At 46.1% G+C, this 23,137-nt stretch overlaps 1 protein-coding gene across 2 annotated transcripts in view; it reads left to right on the top strand.

Annotated features, from left to right (window-relative positions):
- Positions 1–4,430: 4,430 nt before the first annotated feature.
- Positions 4,431–23,137, top strand: part of LOC130476222 (histone-arginine methyltransferase CARM1-like) — a 98,393-nt gene continuing 79,686 nt past the window's right edge. For both annotated transcript variants that reach the window (XM_056848118.1, XM_056848119.1), the window contains exon 1: positions 4,431–4,593. In XM_056848118.1, coding sequence (XP_056704096.1) covers positions 4,431–4,593 — 163 coding nt within the window. The remainder of the gene's footprint in view (positions 4,594–23,137) is intronic.

The raw sequence follows: 23,137 nt of genomic DNA on the forward strand, positions 1-23,137 counted from the left end.
GGCTCACGCTGCCGCACTGCTCCCTGGAGCTGGCATAAGTGGCCCTGCGCTGCCATTAGTTCCAGTTTCACCGGTGCAAGTGGCACTAACACTGGTGCACCTAGACTTTGGAACTCCCTCCCCACAGCACCTTTAGGCATCTGGTCAAGTTTTCTATTTATTCAGACATTTAGTAGATTCCTGAGAAGCATGAGGTTGGAGTTTCCCTCTTGCCCCTTTAGTTAATTTTATTTACTTTGAACATTTTTCTCTGTAGGTTACGGCCTTGTGATGATATAATTAACAGTTTATATCTGTGGTACCCACTCTATGGCTCTTGGAGAACTACATTCACAATTGCCACCAAAGGAGCCATGTGATTACTATATATATCCCATGCCCCACCCCAATTACACATACAGTACTATAAGATACAATTTTTAATATTAACTGTATAACTATAACCTTTTAAATTACCAGATTACTTCTGAGCATATAAAATTGTCTCTCCCCACCATGCTGAAATTTAGCGAGCCCTCAGCCATTGTGTATCTGAAGTGAGAAGGGCTTATCTTTTAACCTTCTTGCTTTCTTCTTAGGATGAAGAACAGCAGCGCAAATGAGACAGTGAGACTGTCAAGGCTTCAGGAGGAATGAAAGGTTTGGATATCTGGACCATGGCTTACGCTTTAGAGAAGAAGCAGAGGATCCCTACTTACAGGGGTCCGTTGTTTGCAGAGCCGTGCGGGGTGGTGGGGCCCGGCTGGCCGTTCGGCCGCGGGGTGGGGGGGAGCGACGGGTGGCCCGCGCTCCCCTCCCGACTCCCGACGGCTGGGAAGGACAACTCCTTCTGGCGGGCGGCCAGTGGCGTGGGGGGCGGCTCGGCGCCGCTCTCAGACCCTCATGGTAGTGGGGGGAACCGGATGGAGGCGACCGGATGTCCTGCCGCCGCGCACCTTTCCCTCGTCCCGTCTGCTTTTTAAAGGGGCCAATCGAGGCCCTGCTCTCCTGCCTCTCTGTCCCAGCCGGCACTAACTGACCGGAGGTGTTCAGTCTGGTCCGCCGGCCGGGTATTTAAGGGGCGGAGCTGCTCGTGGCTGGCCCTGTTTCCAGCCTGCTTTGTCCTGCCCACCCTCCCCCTTTTCTTAGCTATGGCTAGGCTGCTGTTGTACGTAGTGTTTAGTAGTTTGATGGCATGTTGTGTACTGTTGTTCACTGTGGTTCCAGGGACATATGGGCTGTTCTTGAAGGGTGTATTGTTACATTTGTTGGGGTTTAAGGTTGGTTTATTAAAGGTTACTTTACCATGATTATCTGTCACAACTGTCGGGGTTGGCGATTTTGGGCATGGGGCCAGAATCCTGTTTGGGGAAAAGCCGGCCTGCGAGCCCCCTTTTCCCTGGCTGGGGATGATCCAGGTAACTACCGACCCATCAGCTTGACTTCTATACCAGGAAAGGTTTTTGAACAAATCATCAAACAATCAGTCCTTGAGCATTTAGAAAGGAAGGATCTGATTACTAAGAGCCACCACGGGTTTCTCAAGAACTAGTAATCTCAGACTACTCTTATCTCCTTTTTTGAGAAAGTTACTACCTTGCTGGATCAGAGGAATACTGTAGACATAGTTTATCTAAATTTCAGTAAGGCTTTTGATAAGGCTCCCCATAATATTCTTGTTGACAAATTGTTAATATTCTTGTTGACAAATTGGGAAAATGTGATTTAGATCCTGTTACTGTAAGGTGGATCTGTACTTGGTTGACAGATCGCACCTAAAGAGTGCTTGTTAATGGTTCCTCATCCACTTGGAGAGGAGTGACTAGTGGAGTGCCTCAAGGATCTGTCCTGGGCCCTGTGTTGTTCAACATCTTTATAAATGATTTGGATGAAGGAATAGAGGGGATGCTTATTAAATTTGCAGATGATACTAAATTGGGAGGGGTAGCAAATACGGTAGAAGACAGGGCCAGGATACAGGACAATCTTGACAGGCTGGAGAATTGGGCTTAAACCAATAAAATGTATTTCAACAGAGATTAATGTAAAGTTGTGCATTTAGGTAGGAGAAATCAAATGCATAATTATAGGATGGGGGAGACTTGTCTTAGCAGTAGTGTGTGCTGACATGAGTCAGCAGTGTGATGCGATAGCTAAAACGGCAAATGAGATTTTGGGCTGCAGCAACAGATGTATAGTGTCCAGATCACAAGAACTGCTGGTATCGCTTTACTCTGCTCTGGTTAGACCTCACCTTGAGTATTCAGTTTTGGGCAATGCAATTTAAGAAGAATGTAGACAAGCTGGAACGTGTCCAGAGGAGGGCAACAAAGATGGTGAGGGGTCTGGAGACCAAGCCCTATGAGTAACGTTTGAAGGAGCTGGGCATGTTTAGCCTGAAGAGAAGACTAAGAGGGGATATGATACCATCTTCAAGTACTTGAAGGGCTGTCATATGGAGGATGGTGCCGAGCTGTTTTTTGTTGCCCCAGAAAGTCGGACCAGAACCAACTGGTTGAAATTAAATCAAAAGAGTTTCGTCTTCATGGGCCTTCGTCGTAGTTTATTAACTGTACAAAAGCAACCTTGGAAACTATTTGGGCTGCATGTTTTATACACCATTTAAATATACTTTAAATACATTTAGCATGGCTATATATGGCTGCTGAAGAGGGGCTCTTTTTATCCCCAGATTAAGTTGCAAGGATGCTGGAGCAACCAAACATTTAGGGGAGACATTCACTCACGCACTCAAAGATTTCCCATAGAGTGATTTTCTAAGCAGCTAAACTGGAATATTAATGTGTTAGATTTAGCTGCTATTTTATATCTTCTTTTTGTAACATTAATTTTTATATCCTTACTTTTCCCTGAATTTCCCGTTCTGGGTCTTAAAAATAAAGTAGAGGTAATGGACATTTTAAATCAGAGCTGCTTCTCTGAAAAAATATATATCCAGTGATAGTCAAAGCTTGTGAGCCTTTTAAAACATGACACCAACTTCCACAGACATTCAAAAGGGACGGCTCTGCTTATCACTGCTCCACCCCAGGGAAAACTTCACCTGCTTCATTTCTGTCTGTCGGACCGTTGTTAAAGGCAAAGAAGCCCCGCCAGGAAAATAAACCCTACTTGCAAGTAAAACTTGGATTGCAATAAGAAGCTATTCAACCAAAGGGCAATCACTATGGCAACGTAGACAAAATAGAAAACCAATGATATTAAAGCAAAATTTGTATTAATTTGTTCCTTCCCACACGTTATATAAACCACAAGTATATTCCAGGACCAACAATCACAAATCAAGACAGAATTCCGGTATTCATTCTGTTTCAAAACTTTCCTCAGTTGGAAATTGTTAAGGTCCATAAAAAGGTAAGTATTGCCCTCAAATAATAATCTTGTAATGAATATACATTATATTTTTGCATGTATATTCATTACTCTGTATGGTTTCCAATTTTTGTAAACTATGTTTAACTAATTTAAATAGAACCAGCGTGGGAGTGCCTGTGAGCTTCATTGCCTATGAGCTTCATCTTCTTCAATATAAAAGGAAGAAGCACCTGAAAAGGAAAAGGAAAGAAATACAAGATTATTATTTGAGGACAATACTTTTTATGGACCTTAACAATTTCCAACTGAGGAAAGTTTTGAAACAGGATGAATACCGGAATTCTGTCTTGATTTGTGATTGTTGGTCCTGGAATATACTTGTGGTTTATATAACGTGTGGGAAGGAACAAATTAATACAAATTTTGCTTTAATATCATTGGTTTTCTATTTTGTCTACTGGGCCATCGTGATTGCCCTTTGGTTGAATAGGAAAAAAAATACTGGCAATCCTAATTATAGCTGCCCTCCTGCCAAGCATAGCCAACCCTGATGGCATGCCTCTATAATAACTGCTCCAGATAACTGTGGTGTGTAGAGATCTGGGGAGTGAGCGAGTGCTTCGATAACCAACCAGCCGGAGAAAAATACCCAGGCCCGCTTCTGTGGGTGTCAAATTGGGGGCTCCTAGAGAACGCAGGTGTGTTTCCAAAGATGACCGACAGGCGTCCCTCCATACCAGGCTAACAGCGGGGCTTACACGACGCGTGCAGACAGCCCGTCGACGTGCCCTCCGTGGTATGTCTGCAAATTCTTGTTGGCGGAGGGGGGTTTTTACAGCGGAGGAGGGGAGAAAAGAGCCTGCTTTGCTGCAAAGGCGAGAGCGAGGGGGCGTCGCAGATGGGGCGCTCGCTGAGGAGGGGAGCCCAGCCAGCGCGCCTCGCGCCCAGCGCCTCTGCCGTTTTTCTTCTCGGGCTGTTCTTCCCCTGGTTGCTCGCGCGGGAGTGAAGAGCCCGGAGGAGGAGGAGGAGAAGCTGCCGCCGCCTCCGCCGCCGCCTTCCGGACCGAGCATCTCCTGCGGCCCGAGCAGCGGCCGGCTGGCGGGGCTGAGGCACCCATGGCTGCTTCGGCGCCCCGGCTGCTGCAATGCAGCGTGAAGCTGCTTTTCCTCAGCGAGGAGCAGCTCCTGGAGGGGCTGCAGCTCTCCGCCCCCGGCCAGAAAGCCTTCCAGCTGGAGCTGCGGCCGCGAGAGGAGGACGCCGACATGACCGTGACAGGCGGTAAAGCGCAGCAGGGCGGGAGGGGGGCTGTCACCTTGGGGGTCAGTTGGGTTTCTGGCTACGGGGGTGTGTGTGTGTGTGGAGTGGAGAGAGAGCTGTTGCCGAAGTTCTTGGCTCACCGCGCGTGCCTTTTACAAGACGGCTTTTCGTTTCGTTGTCGACTCGTTCTCGGGGGATCGTTTTGCCACCCACCTTGGCTTTCTGTCGAAGAAAAGATGGAGTCATCCGCTTTAAACATATTAAGTTCGGGGATTTTTCCTTTCCTTGCCAGGGATCTCCTAAGCGTTTAGGGAGGCTGCCTTGCAAAGCTCCCCCCCCCCCCGACATAAATCGTATGCAGATGCTTGTCGGCGACTGTAGCTTAAGATTCTTCCCACATTACGAACTTCCTGCTGGGAAGGTTTTCAGTGAGTGCATTTATATTATACCAGTGTAGATAGTCCCATGACCTGGATGGCCCAGGCTAGCCTGATCTCGTCAGATCTCAGAAGCTAAGCAGAGACGGCCCTGGTTAGTATTTGGATGGGAGACCACCAAGGAAGTCCAGGGTTGCTGTGCAGAGGAAGGCCCTGGCAAACCACCTCTGTTAGTCTCTTGCCACGAAAACCCCCCCAAAAGGGGTCGCCATAAGTCGGCTGCGACTTGATGGCACTTTACACACACAGATAGTCCCATGAGTTTGCGTATACATATTCTGTTTCTTGGGCAGTGGGGGGCTGCTATCTAGAGCGAAAACCTGCATGTGCAGCCACTGCACGTGATGATCCAGGTAGTTCCATGACTTATGTGCAGTACAGGTGAAAATTTCTAAAATGAGAGGTATCACAGCTCATGTTAATGTGTAAGGCCCGGTCCCTTCAGGAATCCCATCTTTGTCATGGTTGGTTTGGTTTTACCGCTAGGGTTGAAAGTCAGTCTGCACATGCTCAACATTTGCTACATACTCAGTCTTGACAGAGGTGGAACTTTCCCAATTAAGGGAGAGTTCTTTGGTGCTTTTGGTCCCAGAGGTGTCTGCCGTAGAGTTTCATAAACTATTTGTTCATATGGGTAGTCTGCTTGTGTGAGCTGATAAAAATCAGCGACTAATTACATTTTTAAATATGTGTAGGCATTAAAATCTAGTAGCTGAACAAGCAGAACAGCAGCAACAATTTTTGGATATGTGGTTTGCTGATTTTTCCACTTGTGAGGTGGCCCCCATTTTGCCTCATGAGTGAGGAGAGGGCAAAGAGAACAGGGAAGGCACTGCAGTCTGTCACAGATCACTTGTGGCTTGCTGTAGCCTGAAATATCTACTATGGATCCCTGGATCCCTTAGCCAGCTGGTTGTCTGGCAGGAAAGCTATGGAAGTGGTCCAGAGTGTAGATTGCAAAAAAGAAGTTATAAAAAAAGTACGGACCAGGAAAGGACTACTCTGGGTTTCGGTGTCTTGCTGTGCTTCTTTGCTGTGGACCTCAGTCAGTTGCCAGATGATGGAGCAAGGAAGAAATATTACGAGTCCCCAAGATGGAAATCATAGCACATGAATTTTTACTGTGAGCTCTTGGGCACTGAGTAGGAATTGTAATTTGGGTTGGTGGTGGTGGATGGATTCCTCTAAACCTGCTGAATTATAGAGCCTTGAGAGTTTGGGGGCACAGATCATGTGGACTGGCAACTTCTGCATCACAAACGAAATATTTTGTGCCATTATTTTCAAGTTCTTGTAAAAATATTACAGAAATGTATTCAGAAAGTTTTCAGAAGGAAGGAGACATATTAGTCCTAAAATAGCTGATTTTCAGCTATACTTAAAAACAAGGTAGGATATAAATGTTTTAAATAAATGAAGTAACATCTTACAAATACAGTGATTTAAAATAAAGATTTTCAGTCATCTCTGTATAGTCAGGCTATCTGTTTTTTGAACAAGAAAAAGAATTTTCTTGGTTAACACCAGAACAACATAATATGTCCTATAAAATTATGTATAGACAAGAATTATAACTGGCTTCACTACTTTTTGGGGTAAAAAGATTTATGTTGTATACATTTTCATTAGAATTTTAAATGACAAACTTGAAAATGTTAGCTTGTCCATATATATTAGATTCTTAATGAGATTTGGGTTAATTTATAGACGGCTTAACACTCCCCATTCCTATGCTTTCACGTTTGGTCTTTTGGAACATGCTAGTAGGCAAGAAAGTTGTATCTGATACAGAGTAAAAGATTTATAATATAAATATATTTCTCTGCCACCATTATGTCCATTAACACCATTGTGTTAATTATCCAGCTGAGTTGTATTTTGTGTTTGGGGACTTTTATATCATAACCCTAAGTATTTGGACTCTGACCACATGATGGCCAGCTGAGATCCATTTGCCACTTACTTTGCAGACAGAATTGCCCAGATCCACTCTGGGTTAGAGGCTGTCATGGATGCATGTACAGATGATGTACCTTTTGCATCTGCTTGTCCAATTTATATGGATGCTTTTCAGCTAGTGGATCCTGAGAATGTGGACAAGATCCTCGAACAGGTGAGGCCTGTATTCTTGACCCTTTCCCTTCCTGGCTGATAAAAGCTGTCGGAGGGGGACTGACTGAGTGGGACTGACTGAGTGGGTAAGGGGAGTGGTAAATGCTTCCTTGAGAGTGGGAGTTGTGCTGCTTGTGCTCAAGGAGGCACTGATTAAACCTATTTTGGAAAAAAAAACCTCTACTTTGTAGAAACTTCTTCTATGTTGGAAAAGATTTGGGCAGTCTCCAATTATTCCATTCTTGGGTAAGGTGCACCTGGGAAAGACAGGGCGGGGTGGGCTCAAGGGGCCGCTTGGGGCTTGCTGCGCCTGGGAAAGGTGGAGTGGGTGAGTGGGCACTTGGGGCCATTTGGGCCTCTCTACACCCAGGAAAGATGCGTGAGTGGGTGTGCAAGCCCGCTCAGGTCTCGCTGTGCTCGGAAACAACTGGAGGAGGTCGCTGGCTGGGCGAGCAGGGCTTCTGTGGCCCTAGGAAACTCATAAAGGGAGGGGGTGGGGCTGGCTGCTTCAGCTCACGGGCTGGAGAAAAGCCCTCTGGGAGCTTTCATCAGTGGTCTCATATACTATGTGTCTCTCATATACTGTGTCTCTCATATACTATGGTTGATACCTGCACACATAGTATATGAGAGACATATACTAACCAGTATTACAACTAGAACCAATCTGACCAGATATTTGAGTAACTGGTAATAGATTTTACTACCTGTACACATGCCTGGTTGGGTTTGAACTGTTTGTATATGTATGTATTTATTTATTTCTGTAAATGTGTGCAGGCTAACATGGGTTTTAATTAACTACTGATGAAGGCCCAATAGGCCGAAACGCGTTTGGTTGTGGTTACAGATGTCAACCTTAGGATATGCCATTGTGCTATTTTAATGTTTTTAAAATATTTTTAACCTTTACATAGCGCTTCCAATAAATTATATTTACAGTATATATATAGGCAAATAGTTGAATAGCTAAAACATTTCTTTGTCGCCTCTGAGCTTGAAGCTAGCCACCCTTAGATTTACAGTTCTATGGTTAAGGAAGCAGTACCTTGTAGAGAAGCTCTTCTTTTTTCCTTTGGAATTGATTGGGGGAGCTGTGAGCACTAGACAGGATCTTAAAATTTAAATGCAGTATTTTTCCAATTTTTAAAACTTTTTCTCATTCCATCCCCAGGACAGTTGTAGATTAACCTTAGTCAGGTCCTGGAATAGGAAGTCACTAGGTAGTTGATTTTTAAAAAGAAAAAACACACACAAATATTAAATCAAGGTTAGGTTAGGATCACTAGACATGGCCCCAAGCTCCTCACAGGAGGCAGTTCCGGGGGTGCCCACAACTGCTTGGCCGCTTGGGGTGCCTTTTCACATCCTCGATGTGGAAGCACTTCTAGGTGATGGAGGATCCATGTTATGCATGGTGCTGGCTGTGTAGGGCCCAGATCAGTCAATGGAGAGACCTTCATCATCTCTCAACTTCCAGACTCCGGAACTATCTGATGAAGCAACACCAGTTGGTGCTTCTTCAGGGGGAGAGAGAGGCTGGGGGAGGTGGCCAAGCAGTCATGAGCAGTCAGAGGTGAGTCGCCCAACGACCTTACCTGGTGCTGTCCCTGCTGCATGCAGTGCATGGTTTCCGGTAGGCAAGGAACAGCAAGCATCTCTGACCGAGATGCTTGGCGAGGGTGGCACTGGGGTCCCAAGAGGTGGGAAGCAGGTGGCAGGGCAAAGGATAACCCATCTCCTTGGCAAAGTGACTGCTGTTCATGGGCCTCCCTTCAAGCTCATAGAGTACTTCATGTTCCATGAGCTGCTCAAAGATGCCTATCCCTGGTACACACCCCTTCATGTACCACGATGAGCAGGACTATGATGCCATCATTGTACAAGGCTGCCAGGGACCACATGAAGGCACTGTTGAATTGTGCCAGCTGGAGAACAGTGCACTTCACGTCCGACATCTCAACCAGCACCCAGTCACAACATGCGTACCTCTTGCCAATGGCTCACTGGTGGCAACCCGAAAATGTTCTGTGTGGGGATGGGGAGACCAGCGTTAGGCAGGGTGAGATGCTTAAGGCTAACTTTAAAGTTGAAATGGAAAATGTCTGTTGTACCTTGATAGATCCTAAAGGAAGGATATGACTGTTAGAATAATCTCTTGCCGGGACTTCAGCAGATGTCTGGCAGGGAAGGTTACTAGATAGTACCTCCGATGATTTGGTATGTATAAAATTTTGTACATGGTATATTAACTTTCTAATTATCTGACCTTTAATGTGAATATTATTTAGTATCTTTTGTATTGATAGACTGGGACATTGAGTGCCCCCACCCTTCTGTGGAAAAGTATTGCTCCGAATGGACTAAAGCATAAGGAGCCTTTCTTCACGTTTCAAACATTGTGGAGATTATTGTCGAAGGCTTTCACAGTAAGAGTTCATTGGTTCTTGTGGGTTATCCGGGCTGTGTAACCGTGGTTTTGGTATTTTCTTTCCTGACGTTTCGCCAGCAGCTGTGGCAGGCATCTTCAGTGGAGTAACACTGAAGGACAGTGTCTCTCAGTGTCAAGTGTGTAGGAAGAGTAATATATAGTCAGAAAGGGGTTGGGTTGAGCTGAATCATTGTCCTGCAAAAAAGTATCAAAGGTAATGTGCTAATCATTGTCCTGTAAGTATCGAGATAATGTGCTAAAGAGGGTGTGGTATGTTAATATGGAACCATTGTATCCTGAAGTGATCTGTTAATGTGTGAAATCCAAAGCTAATCTGCATGGCTATTGTTGACTGTAGTCTTTGTTAGTCAGAAGGTTTTTCAGGACAGGAAGCCAAGCCTTATTCATTCTTAAACTCTCTTCTTTTCTGTTAAAGTTGTGCTGATGTTTATGAATTTCAATGGCTTCTCTGTGCAATCTGACAAAATAATTGGTAGAACTGTCCAGTCTTTCAGTGTCTTGGAATAAGACCCTGTGTCCTGTTTGTGTCCGTCCATGTTCAGTCACTGCTGATTTCTCAGGTTGGCCAAGTCTGCAGTATCTTTCATGTTCTTTTATCCTTGTTTGTATGCTGTGTTTTGTTGTCCCGATGTAAACTTGTCCACAGCTGCAAGGTATACGATATACTCCTGCAGAGGTGAGGGGGTCTCTTTTGTCTTTTGCTGATCGTAGTATCTGTTGTATTTTCTTGGTGGGTTTAAACACTGTTTGTAGGTTATGTTTTTTCAAAAGTTTCTCCATCCTATCAGTGACTCCTTTAATAAATGGCAAGAATACCTTTCCTATGGGAGACTGTTTTTCCTGAGTTTTCTGATTTTTGTTTGGTTTAATGGCCCTTCTGATTTCATTTCTGGAATAGCCGTTTGCTAGCAGTGTGTGATTTAGATGATTAGTTTCTTCCTTGAGAAACTGTGGTTCACAGATCCGTCTTGCACGGTCCATTAATGTTTTGATTATTCCTCTTTTCTGTCGGGGGTGGTGGTTGGAGTTTTTGTGTAAGTAGCGATCTGTGTGAGTTGGTTTCCGGTAGACCTTGTGACCTTATTAGCACATTACCTTTGATACTTTTTTGCAGGACAATGATTCAGCTCAACCCAACCCCTTTCTGACTATATATTACTCTTCCTACACACTTGACACTGAGAGACACTGTCCTTCAGTGTTACTCCTCTGAAGTTGCCTGCCACAGCTGCTGGCGAAACGTCAGGAAAGAAAATACCAAGACCACGGTTACACAGCCCAGATAACTCACAAGAACCAATTGTGGAGATTGACCATATCTTCCCATACTTAGATCATTCTACTTTTGAGCCCCATTGGGTCAGAACTGCATAGAGTATTGGCTTCATTATTTGCTGTACTTGTAGTGTACGTACTACCATCTTGCCAATTATTCTATTCTATGTTTATCTCACTGACGTCTGTGCATGTTCCCATGTTTATTCTCATATCTCAGTGGTCCTCAACCTTTTTTGCTCCATTCCCCCTTTCACCATTGTTCAGAATAGAATTCCCCCCTTCCTAGGATAGTCTAACTCAAAAAAACAAACTACAATTTTACAGATTGTATATAATCTACCAGACAACACACTTTGCAGAATAGTGGTCCCAATCCCCCCCCCGGAACCCTAAAATTCCCCTGGGGGGGATTCCCTCCTTGTTGAGAACCCCTGTCATATTTGGTTAAATTATTGTGGTATCTATTTCTTTGGCTACTGTGCTGTTTCTATTTTTTTGCGTAGCTTCCTTCAGCATGATATTTGACTGTTTTCTTAACCTTGTGTTATTTTACAACATGGAAAATTAGTTCCTCAGCTAAAAATTTCATGTTCTGGATCAGATGGAAACCTGCAGGGCTTGTGTCCTGCTTTGCCTCATAAACCTTCCTCTTCTGACTAGTGTGTTAAGCAGTGGATTGTAGGAAAGGGGGCATGTGGTGGGATTTCTCTCCTGCATTGGGTATTTCTACTGCTGTTGTAAGCACAGTTACAAAAGAGGAGGCTGCCTTAGGTTATTACCTACATAGGGATCAGTGTTCCTCTTTTGTACAATGGGAGAACTGTTTCTAGAATGTCTGCTGAATGTCACTGTCTTTTGCAGTGTTGCAAGAGAGGAGGATGGGGCCAAAACCAGAATTAGTTGTCTCCACCTACTATTCCTTTCCTTTCCTTTCCCTTTCCTTCCTTTCCTTGTTTTACCTTTTATCCCTTAGAAGCTCCTTGATTAATTGATCTTGAGCAGCATATATCTAGTGTTGGAGGGATATAAGGATTGAAACAAATCTTGCCACTGACAATGTAGCCTTGGGGTCCCTATCACTTAGTAAAAAAGGCATTATGTCAGTCACAGAGGCATTGGATTTGTATATTAAAAGGGGGGAAATATAGTGCGATCGAAGTTCCTCGTAAAAGAGGCATTCCAAAAAGGCATGGGCTAATGAGTCAATAGAGCCAGAAGAGCAAGGGCAGATCCTGTCTGAGTATGGTATATTCAGAATTCTGCCCTGCATTACCATTCAATCTAGCCAAGTAAAAAGCTCTACAGAGACGAGGAATTGTCAGATAATATGTATAGGCAAGCAGACCACGTGGAGGGGGTATTCCGAAGAACTGGGATGAACAGACGCGATGAGCACGCAAAGTAGTGCTGTTATAATCGAGCTCTTTAATGCGCTTTTTAATTTTGGCAAAAGCTTCAGTTTTCCCAAGATCTAATAACATATCCTGTGAGAAGCCCAACTGTCGTGGTACAGGCGAGGAGCGAGGGCTGTAAGCGTAGTCTGGGGAACAGTCCAAGGTCATTCACAGCGAAGGCAGAGTCCGAGATATCAATACAGGCAAGGGAAGTTCAAGGGGTTAATCAGAGCCAGTCCAAGAAGTCAGGATACCAGGAATCCAAAGGATAGCAGGGAAACAAGGCAGGTACTCGAGGTTGGTGACAAGTTGCTTGCACAACAGCCCAGCCTAACTGATGGCTTAAATCCCTTCCCCTGCTGCTGTAGCAGCCAGCTGATGCTGATGAGGCTGAGTTCACAGGTGGTGCTTCAGCCCTGCTTTTCCTCATCACTGCTACTGGGGAGGTTCCTCTGTAAAGCCTTCAACCTAGCACCCTGCCGTCTCTGCTGCATTGCCAGACAGACCTGTTTTCTTCTCTGCTCCAGTGGCCCTGGCGAGGCCTCTGGAGACACTGCATGTTGCAAGGTGTCAGTTCCAACTGGAGTCCTAGAGCTGGCAGGCTGCAGACATGGTGAGTCATCTCCTGACTTTGGCTGATCCTCTATTCTGGCCTCTACTTCCTCTTCATCAGAGGAGATCTCTGCAGGCTGACTCTCTGCAGGCTGACTCATGACACCAACAATGACAGTTTCTCATCTAAGGTTTTTTGCCATGAGGATTTAAAAGGGTCACGCTTCAGAGAAGCTAGGAACCCTTCAGTGCTAAAGCACAGTTTAAGGTATCGTTTAAATACACCTACTATTGCTTGTGGTTGTACCTGCTGTTGACCAACCTACCCTCTGTACCCCACAGCTCCAATGTGTACCAGCCACTGCTGTTATGAATAGTGTCTCCTGACCTCTTTCTCCTTTAGTATAACACCCTTCTCACATCTTCCAATGGCATATTATTTTATACATTGTAAACTTTGTAAAGAAGGAACAAGTGGCAAAGTAAGCATCTGTACCAAACCGTTAAACCCCTGAGAATCGGCGTAGGGGAACAGCGGGGAGAAGGAATGAGCCTCCTTCTAAAACTGTTCTGCCTACTCCGAGAAACAAACAAACAAACAAAAAAGCCTATTTGCGGCTTTTTTTGTTAAACAGGGCCTTTTCACCCCATAGAGAACAGCGAGGCTGCGCCTGCTAAAAAGCAGGTGCAGCAATGCTGTTGCCAGCGTTACGGGGCGAAAGGGGACAGGAAGCCACCTACCGGCAGCTCCTCCCCCCAGCCTGCCCCGGGAATGCCCCCACACTGGCACCGCAAGTCTTCCCCATGATCTATGCCATGGGGAGACTGCACCAGCGGAGGAGCGGCGCACAGCTCTGTGGTGCTCAGGTGCTGACGGAATTGCCCTCACCGCCAGCATAAGTGCGTCGAATCACGGCACAAGACACACGCTGGCAGCGAGGTCACACCGCCTCCTAAGGAGAATCGGCCCCCAGGCTCAGGAATGCACGGTTAGATTTTTTCGCCTGAGATAACAGATTTCTTATTCATAATTAATCATTTTGTGACTATTAAATTTAAAATTCTATTATGTTCAGTCTGAACACTTCTCAAGAAAATATGTTGTTCCTATTCTACAGGGGGAAATGAGGAAGTGCACCTGGATGAAATTATGGACTCTGTAACGTCACATTCTGTCACATTAAGCCTTCATAAAATAAGAAAAAGAGCTCAGTCCCTACCATTTCTCTTCACATGGTAATGAACATCAGTTCTGAGCCAGATGGTGCCTCAGGCTCAAAGGCTTCTGGCACTTTTCCTCTCAGAGCTGCTTTTGGAGGAGAGGGGAATGCTGCTTATTATTCAGGAACGTTGCACATTCTTGCCAGAGTTCACCAGATACAGCTGTCACTGTATCTCCTTATGGCTACACGTTTTGCCCTCCCACAGTAGTTTTTGATAGCATATACTTGCTTCCCAAAAGCTGCTTTGTTTGTGTGCAAAGATAGTCATTCTTCCAATTATAGAACCACATTCAGTTAAAATGGGAGCAATCAATGACAATAGATGGAGCAGCAGGGGACTACATCCCCAAACCTGCCTACAAATTCAGATCAGAGGTCCATCATGGCCAGATTCAGGTGAGTTCAAAAGTTGTCAGAAGTGTTATATAATACCCTACTTTGCTGGGGAAAGAAGCAATAGGCGACTTTCCATCTTATCTAGCAGTAATAGATCTTGGCAGTCTCTTGGCAGTTACAACTTGATTCCATCTGGCTCCTCTCAATCAAAGAGTAAGAGTGAAAACAAAGCCTTGACTCCATTACTCTGGTCCCAACACACACACACACATAGAGATTTCTCTAGGCATAATATCTGTTGTGTTTCTGTAGTATTTGAACAGAAAACCAAAATTGTAACAGATATTTAATCCTCAGTTTGGCCACAAAAAAAGGAGTGGGGAGAGCTGTTTCAAATTCTGCCAGGGAGTTTGATGGCAGTAAAACAATGCATTAGCATCATAATATGATGTCATGATAATTTTTTTTGTTCCGGCATTTGTGCTCCTGGTAAATTAGTTGATATTCAAATAAGAGTTATGTGATAATTTTTGCATTTAACTATAACAATTATTTTCTGTAAAGTAGTGTGTTTGTCTGGTGAGTTAAATTGATCATTCCTTATTCTTGCTAAAAATATATAAGCAACCCCATGAAGTACTTTTATAGGATTCCTTTGATATGCTCATTTGTAACTGCCACATTTTTTTTTCTTTATTGCAATGATGTATCTGACAGTTTATGACCTCATATGATGACTTAGGAAAGCTGGGGAAAAGAACCTACAGCCTCATTTCACCACTGGCCATTAAAAGTGATTGTATAATCAAAATAATAGACTTGTTATTTAAATGGTTCAAACTTCTGATGTTAGTCATGAAACAAATGAATTTTTATGATCAGGAGAGAGTCAGGAAACAAATATATGTATTGTCATGTAGGATGAATCCATCCATGTGGATCTCACCTATCTTTTGTGGTAGTTGGGTATAACTTTCCAGTGTGTATGCACATCCTAAAATATATTCATGCAGAATCACCATAGTTGTCAACCCAGATGTCCATCATGAGTCTCTGTGAGATAGGTGGAGTATAAATGAAGTTTAAAAAAATGTGGATCAAGGTTTAATTATTGGAGTTCTATTGTAAAGATAAATTATCAATTCCTTTCCTGAATAGTGTGCTAGGCCAGGTCGTCTCGGGTTACTGCCAGCTGCTGGTCTTGAGAGCAGGCTGTTAGTAGTTCAGGAATGTAGGAATGGGGGGGGGTCCCCACCAGGAGCTGGAAACCAAGATAAAGTCGGCGTGCAGAGGCAAAGTCAAAAGTCCGGTCCAAGGATCAGAAGTCAGTTTATCAATGTCTAGTAGCGTCAGCAATGAAAGTCAGATCCTTTTGCAACAATTTCTTTCGCAATGTCTGTCTGTTCCAAGCATGCTTTTAAGCTGTTTCTCTTTGCCTTAGTTCTCATCCTCAGACAACTTACAGTCTTGGAGCCGTCTCCTTAGTGCCTGTAGACGCGCACTTCTCCTTTTACTTTGCAACTCCATTCTCTCTTTTTGCCTGTGCTGTTGAGTGGCTTCAGGTGAGCTGGGTAGGTCCTGCTTCTGTGGAGTTACAGCTTCATCTAGTTGTGCCGAAGGAGGTGATTCTGTGTTTACTTCCAATTCCTCAGCAGGGCTGGTGTTTACTCCTACTTTTGTCCTTCACCCTGCCCTGCATTCTCAGCTGCCTGAGGTGCAATGCCCGTTATTTCTCCCTGCTTTGGCTCTTCCTCTGATGATGCTTTGCCTGTTGAAGTCTGGGCCATGACAAATAAATTCCAGTGAATTCTGAAAGATGCTACGTTTCTTTCTGATAGGGAAGATTCTTAGTCTAATTCTGAAATTACACAGAATCTTACATAGAAATTACACAGAATCTTACATAGAAATTACACAGAATCATACATAGAAATTACACAGAATCATACATAGAAATTACACAGAATCTCTAAAATTACATAGAATTTTTATTTATATATGTGTGTGTTTATATTATTTAGAAAATTTGTATGCTGTGTCTCTATAGACTTACTATAGAAACTTTCATTTTGCATTAGGATAAAACTGATATCTTAACTTCTCATTGCTTATTTCAAGATTTTGCCACTCGCTAGATGCACAGTTTTCTAAACTGAATTTAAAAAGACTTATGAATGGGGACTTCTTGCCCCGGAGAAATTCAAGGCGTACCAGGAGTAAATATCTGCCAAGAAGAAATCACTGTGAAAAAGTGGAACATCTGAGTCTTTGCCCCCCGAAAATGGTACCTTGTGATTGGATATTGGTTTTTTTTTTAAATTAAGTCGCCAGACATACTGCAGGATTCTTTTATTGGATGTGATAGTGGAGCCCTCGAAAACCTCCCCACCCCCGCCGCCCATGATTGCTGCAAGGGCAGTGTGTTTGCTTTTTGTAAACACTCCCTTTCACACTGTTCATTTTCACCATGCCACCCTCGCCTTTATCACAGTTGCTTTCTCTCCTGCACATTCCATTGCACTTTCCTGAGGGAGTGGGGAACAGGCAGCAGTGGCCATAGGGAGGGAAGTCTCCGGTGGGGAGCTGCAGCGTTTTGTGGGTGTCTTTGGTTTTACGGTGCCTGTTTATCGATATAGTGCTAAAACACTAAAATAGTAATAAATTAAGCAGTATATCAATAAACTGGCACCATAAAACCAAAAACAACAACAATACTGCAGCTCCCTGCCAGAGACTTCCTGCCCCATGGCCGCCACTGCTGCCTCACCAGCCCAGTAGCCTGCCCATACATTCCCAGCACCCCCACCATCTCAGCAGCGGGATTCTTTCATTTGATCATCCGCATTTCCAGAGATGTTTACACACTGCTGAAAATGACCATAGACAATGCCTAAGGGTGTGTGTGGCTCCTTTCCCGAGGTCCTTACACCACTCTCAAAAATGGCTTCTCTGGGAGGGCTTAGATGAGGGCAGGACAAGCGAGAGTGAGTAGGGAAGAGAAACTACGAAATTACAACTATTCACAATTTTTGCCTCGATCAGCTTTGCTTTGGGATTGAGGCAAAATTTACATTCATGATAAAAGAGGTTTCTGAAGCCGTGGGGCAAGTACAGGGTGGCCACGGAGTGATCCCCAAAGGAGGCAAAATTCATGAGTAACTCAAAAAAGCCACACCAGTTCCACTGGGTTAGCGCAGCTAATAACCAAGCATAAATGGCCATTGCTTCTCTCAAAGCCTTCCAAAGCTGTGTAGGCGCCTTGTCTGAAATTGGCTGAGAGAAGTCATTAGGCTTCTAATGGGATGTTACATAAGGTACCTAGTTTCTGCTGGTTGTCAGAAGACAAAATGAATGCTGGTTGCTTTAAGAAATATCATTATTTCTTAGGCCTTTTATGTATGACTGTTTCTCTCACAGTCACCCCTCCAACAACTTCAGGTCTTTGTTTTGATTATGCGTGCCATTTCAGACCATCAGAGGTTGCCTCGCTCTTCCCCTGCATTTCCCTGTGTTTTGCCTGCGGTTTGAGAGACCTGTTTTATCTTGAATTTGAAAACGTGGGCAAATACAGGGGAGAGCGAAGTGACCTCTGACAGTCTGAAACGGCCTTCATAATCAAAACAAAGGCCCAAAGTAATAGGAGGGGTGACCACGAGGGAAACAGCCGTGCATAAAAAGCCTTAATATAGACTAGAGCCCTGACCTGGATGGGCCAGGCTAGCCTGATCTCGTCAGATCTTAGAGGCTAAGTTGAGTCAGCCCTGGTAAGTATTTGGAAGGAATACCAGGGTCGTGGTGTGGAAGCAGGCAATGGCAAACCACCTCTAAAATAACTTGCCTTGAAAACCCCACCAGGAGTTGCCTTAAGTCAGCTGTGACTTAAGCATCCACAGGTGAAAGTGGGACGCTATGTTGACGAGAGATCCAGTAAAGGCTGCCATTATTGTCACAGCCAACACCTGCGGCCTGCCGGGCCAAGACAGCACACCCTGCTTGGAGAGAGGCCAGGTGCTTTGATGTGTTTCACAAGGCACTGGGAGTCCTTCCCGGGCACAGGGCTGTTGGTGGTGCTGCTTAGAGTCATGGCTGGCCTCATGTTGGGAGTGAAATATTGGGATGGAGGTTGGACGAGGGACATCAAAGGAAAAGATACAGGTGGCTTCCGGCTCCTCGCCAGGAGCAAGCACTCCGGAAGAGGGACGGAGGCCTGGGTGTGCGGCTGTTATTTATCAGTAGTGGCGGGGGCCCTTACCCTGTGCAAGGGGCATATGCTGCCTGCTGTGATTGGGAAATCCGCCGGCAGACACATAGCCCACAGGTCCAGCGGCAGAGGAGTAGGTAGCAGCCATGGCAGCACTGCCACAGCCACGCTACTGCTCGTGGCTGCAGGTTGACAAACGTTCAGGAGGGGAGAGGTGCTCCACATCAGCTGGTCCTGGGAGAGAGGACGGGAGTGGGGCCAATGTTAATGGGAAATTGCCCAGGAGCCCCAGGTCTCTTTCCCTTGGCCCCTGTCATGTTGGCCGCCCAGAGAGCCAGCTAGACTGGCATGCAAATGAAGGGGCAGCTCCTGGCAGCTGGGCCTCATTGGTGACCTCCCTCAGCCCCGCTATCCACCCTGCGGTCCCATAAGAGGCACCCCCACCCAGGCCATACTCTTCCGCAGGGTGAGCCTGGCTTTGTCCACTCTCAGCCGGGAGCACAGCGTGGAAGCACGCGGAAACAGGCTCCGCACACAGCCGCCATCCATCTTTGATATCAGTGTGTGTGTGTTTATGTGGGGGTCATGTGGCACGCCGGCCCATGGAGATATCTGAAACAAAAAAAAAAGGGTGTCGGGGAATGGCTGCCAGCCACAGCATGGTGGTGGTCCCAGGCCTTGGCTAGTCTCTGAAGGTGGGTGGGTCATCCTCAGGCTGTCTGTAGAGGCTGGAGAGGCCTGATGGTGACCACTGTGTGAGTGGTGGCAGGGCGCCCCAAGGGCAGCTGTGGTGATGGATGGGCAGAGCGGCAGTGAGGCGGCTGCAAGCCCTTGTCCTGGCCAGGCCAGGCTCAGCATCTGGAAAAAAGCAAAAAGAGGGATCAGAGGTGGCCTACTCTAGGGGTTCAGCAGAGCGAGGGCAGGTGCGCGCTTCCACTGTTCCAGTGGAGAGGGTGGAGGGGGGCAGGCTCCCACCTGGCTGGAGAGCTCACCTGCCCACAAAGTTTGCCGGGAAGACTCCAGCCTAATAGCCGGCTGACCCCCAGTTTTCAGGGGTGGCCCAGGCAGAGTCCCCCGAAAGTGGGAATTGGAGGCGAGAATGCACAAAGTCCCCCAAGAGCTGGGAGTTGGAGGAGTCAATGTACAAAGTCCCCCGAGAGCTGGGAGTTGGAGGAGTCAATGTACAAAGTCCCCCGAGAGCTGGGAGTTGGAGGAGTCAATGTACAAAGTCCCCCGAGAGCTGGGAGTTGGAGGAGTCAATGTGCAAAGTCTCCTGAGAGCTGGGAGGGGTAAATGCACAAACTCCCCCGAGAGTTGGGAGCTGGAAGGGAAAAATCACAAAATCCCAACTCCCCGGCGCTGATCGGCAGCATGCCAGCCTATCCGAGGCTTACCTGTCAAGTGAGCTCTGGCTTCAAAGTGCCGCTTATAAGGGAAGTTCCCGCCTTCGAGGACCTTCCCCCGGGGGGGGGCACTTCCTGGGATGGCCTCATTGGTCAGCCTCCTAGTCAGGTTCCAGAGGTGCCAGGCCAAGATGGGCGGTCCTTTGGGGTGGCGCAGAGATGAGGATGCGGATGTGAGGTTCGCCAGCTGCCCTCGGCAATCCCAATAAGTCACTTGCTCAGACAGATGAGTATGAAGCAGGTAAACGTTTATTGAAGAACATGTAGGAACACAGCATGAGCACTACACGGATTCAAAGCTGCTAATGGCGGCCAAAAGTTACAAAGCATAATTTTAAGCATGACACCCACCCAGGTGCAGAGCTACGTGGCTTGGGAACCAGAAGATAACAGTGCCTAGTAGAAAGCAAGGGAGTGAACCAGCCATAACACTGAGAGGCCTGTAAAGGGCTCAAGGCCGGAGCAGGGAGGGAGGATGGGAAAGGTGAGTTCAAAGAAACGAAACCCAAACAAGACATGAGAACAGCAATGGGCCCAGCTCATGTCAAGAGCCTGTCTGACAGTTAAACACTTCACAGAGAAACGAACCCACATGACCTGGTACTTGACAGAGCCAGGCACAGGACAGTCAGGACCCTGAAGAGACGGTCAGGATCCTGACATTCTGCCCCCCTTAAGACCCCCCTCCGACATCCGCGGCAGGGCGAGGCTTTTGGGGGTACGCTTCATGAAATTGCCGAATCAGACGAGGAGCTGTGACGTGAGGAGCCGCTACCCATTCATCATGAGCAGATCCAAGGTGTTTCCACCGGACCAAATAGAACAGCTTTCCCTTCATTAGTTTAGAATCCATAATTTTAGACACTTCAAGATGCATCTCCCCCCCACCACCACTGTTGGTACCTCAGGTTTAGGTTCTGGGTGGAACTGGGGAGCAGTGACATATGGTTTAAGTAGACTGATGTGAAACACTGGGTGTACGCCCCTGAGAGCTTTGGGCAGTGCCAGCTCCACAGCCACTTCATTGATCACTCTGGTGATGGTATATGGACCCACGTATTTGTCACTTAATTTCTTACATGGTCTCAGGGATTGCAAATGTTTGGTGGACAAATAGACCTGGTCCCCCACAGTAAAATCCCCCCCGAGAACGGTGTTTATCCGCTTGTTCTTTATATTTGCGTTTAGCTCGCTCCAGATTCTTCTGAAGCCATGGCCACGTGTTTTGCACCACCTGTACCCAATCACCCACTTCCCTTGTGACCCCTTCTTCCTGGAGTACATCCATGTTTCCAAAGGGTCCAAAGTCTCTGCCATTTACCAAATGGAATGGACTATATCCTGTGGACGAATGAGGGGCATTATTGTAAGCATATTCAGCAAAAGGCAGCAAATCAACCCAATCATCCTGATGATAGTTCACATAACAGCGTAAATAGCATTCTAACACATAATTAACACGTTTCGTTTGTCCATCTGTCTGAGGGTGATGTGCTGAAGACAAACCTTGTTCCACCCCCATGAGTTTCAAAAACGCTTTCCAGAACTTAGCTACAAATTGTGAACCTCTGTCGGAAATTATCTTGCGTGGAAAAGAATGATATTTCATCACGTGAGTAACAAACATACGTGCCAACTTTTGGGCCGTCGGTTAGCCTGAACACGGAACAAAATGTACTTGTTTAGAAAACAAGTCCGTCACCACCCACAGTACCGTCTTTCCCCGACTGGGGGGGAGATCCGTAATAAAGTCCATGGCAATGACTTCCCAGGGAACGGACAGGACTTCTAAGGGCTTAAGAAGTCCAGGGGGTTTTCCCATGAGTTTTTTAGAAGTTGCGCAGGTGGGGCAACTGCACACAAACAGGTCCATATCCGCTCTCATGCCGGGCCACCAAAACTGATGTCTCAATAAATGCAAAGATTTGACAAAACCAAAATGTCCCGCGGGTTTTGCTCCATGAGCCATCTCTAACACTTCTCTCCTAATAGTCTCTGGCACATACAATTTTACCCCATGAAACCACAACTCGCCCCGGCGAGTAATGGTTTGAGGGAGCTTTTTGTCCTTTTCTTCCTGGTGCGCGGCTTCGGCTACCCTCGCGCGGAAAGCTTCCGGGAGTCCGCTTGCCGAGTCTGAATGCTCCACTCGGCTCTTCACACGAGTAAGCACGGCCAATCCCGGCACCTCCCCCTGTTGTTCCTGGGTGAATAACGAATCCACCGGTCGGTCTATTTGACCACGGTATTGGGGGAGTCGGGACAATGCATCTGCCAAACAGTTCTCTTTTCCAGGGACATGTTTCAACACAAACCGGAACTTGGCAAATAATTGCGCCCAACGAACTTGTTTGGTGGACAGCTTCCTAGACCCTTTTAACGCCTCTAGATTTTTGTGATCGGTCCAGACCTCAAAAGGCTCGTCAAGCCCTTCCAGAAAATGTCTCCAAATCGAGAGGGCATGTTTTACTGCTGCCACCTCCTTTTCCCATATAGCCCAATTGAGTTCTGCTTGAGAAAACCTTTTAGAGAAATATGCACACGGTTGTAGCTGGCCGCCCTCGTCCCTTTGGAGAAGTGCCCCCCCATAGCTACGTCTGAAGCATCCACCTGTACAATAAAAGGTTTTTCACAATCAGGGTGTTTCAACACTGGCTCAGAAGTGAACAACTCTTTTAATAAATCAAACGCTTGTTGACAATCTGGACCCCACTGTAATTTGACTAACGGTAGCGCAGCTGCAGGTCCTTTACCTTTTGTCCGTAACAAGGAAGTCAGAGGCAAAGCTGTTTGCGCAAAGTTAGGAATAAAGTTGCAGTAGAAATTGGCGAACCCGAGAAATTGTTGCAGCTGTTTGCGGGTAGAGGGGGCTTCCCACTCTGCTACTGCCCGAACTTTCTCAGGATCCATAGCAAGCCCTTGATGTGACACTATATATCCCAGAAACCTAATGGAGGGCTGATGAAAGTCACATTTGGAAACTTTAGCGTACAATCTGTGAGTACACAACTGGTGTAACACTTCTTTCACCAAGGCCACATGTTCTTCCATGGTCTTGGTGTAAATTAAAATACTGTCTAAATAAACAATCACTCCTCGGAACAATAAGTCATGTAACAGTTCATTAATCATCTGCATGAAGACACTCGGAGCCCCTGTCAAGCCGAACGGCATGAC

The sequence above is a fragment of the Euleptes europaea genome, chromosome 4 (genome assembly GCF_029931775.1).
Source record: "Euleptes europaea isolate rEulEur1 chromosome 4, rEulEur1.hap1, whole genome shotgun sequence".
NCBI classification, from domain to species: Eukaryota; Metazoa; Chordata; class Lepidosauria; order Squamata; family Sphaerodactylidae; genus Euleptes; species Euleptes europaea.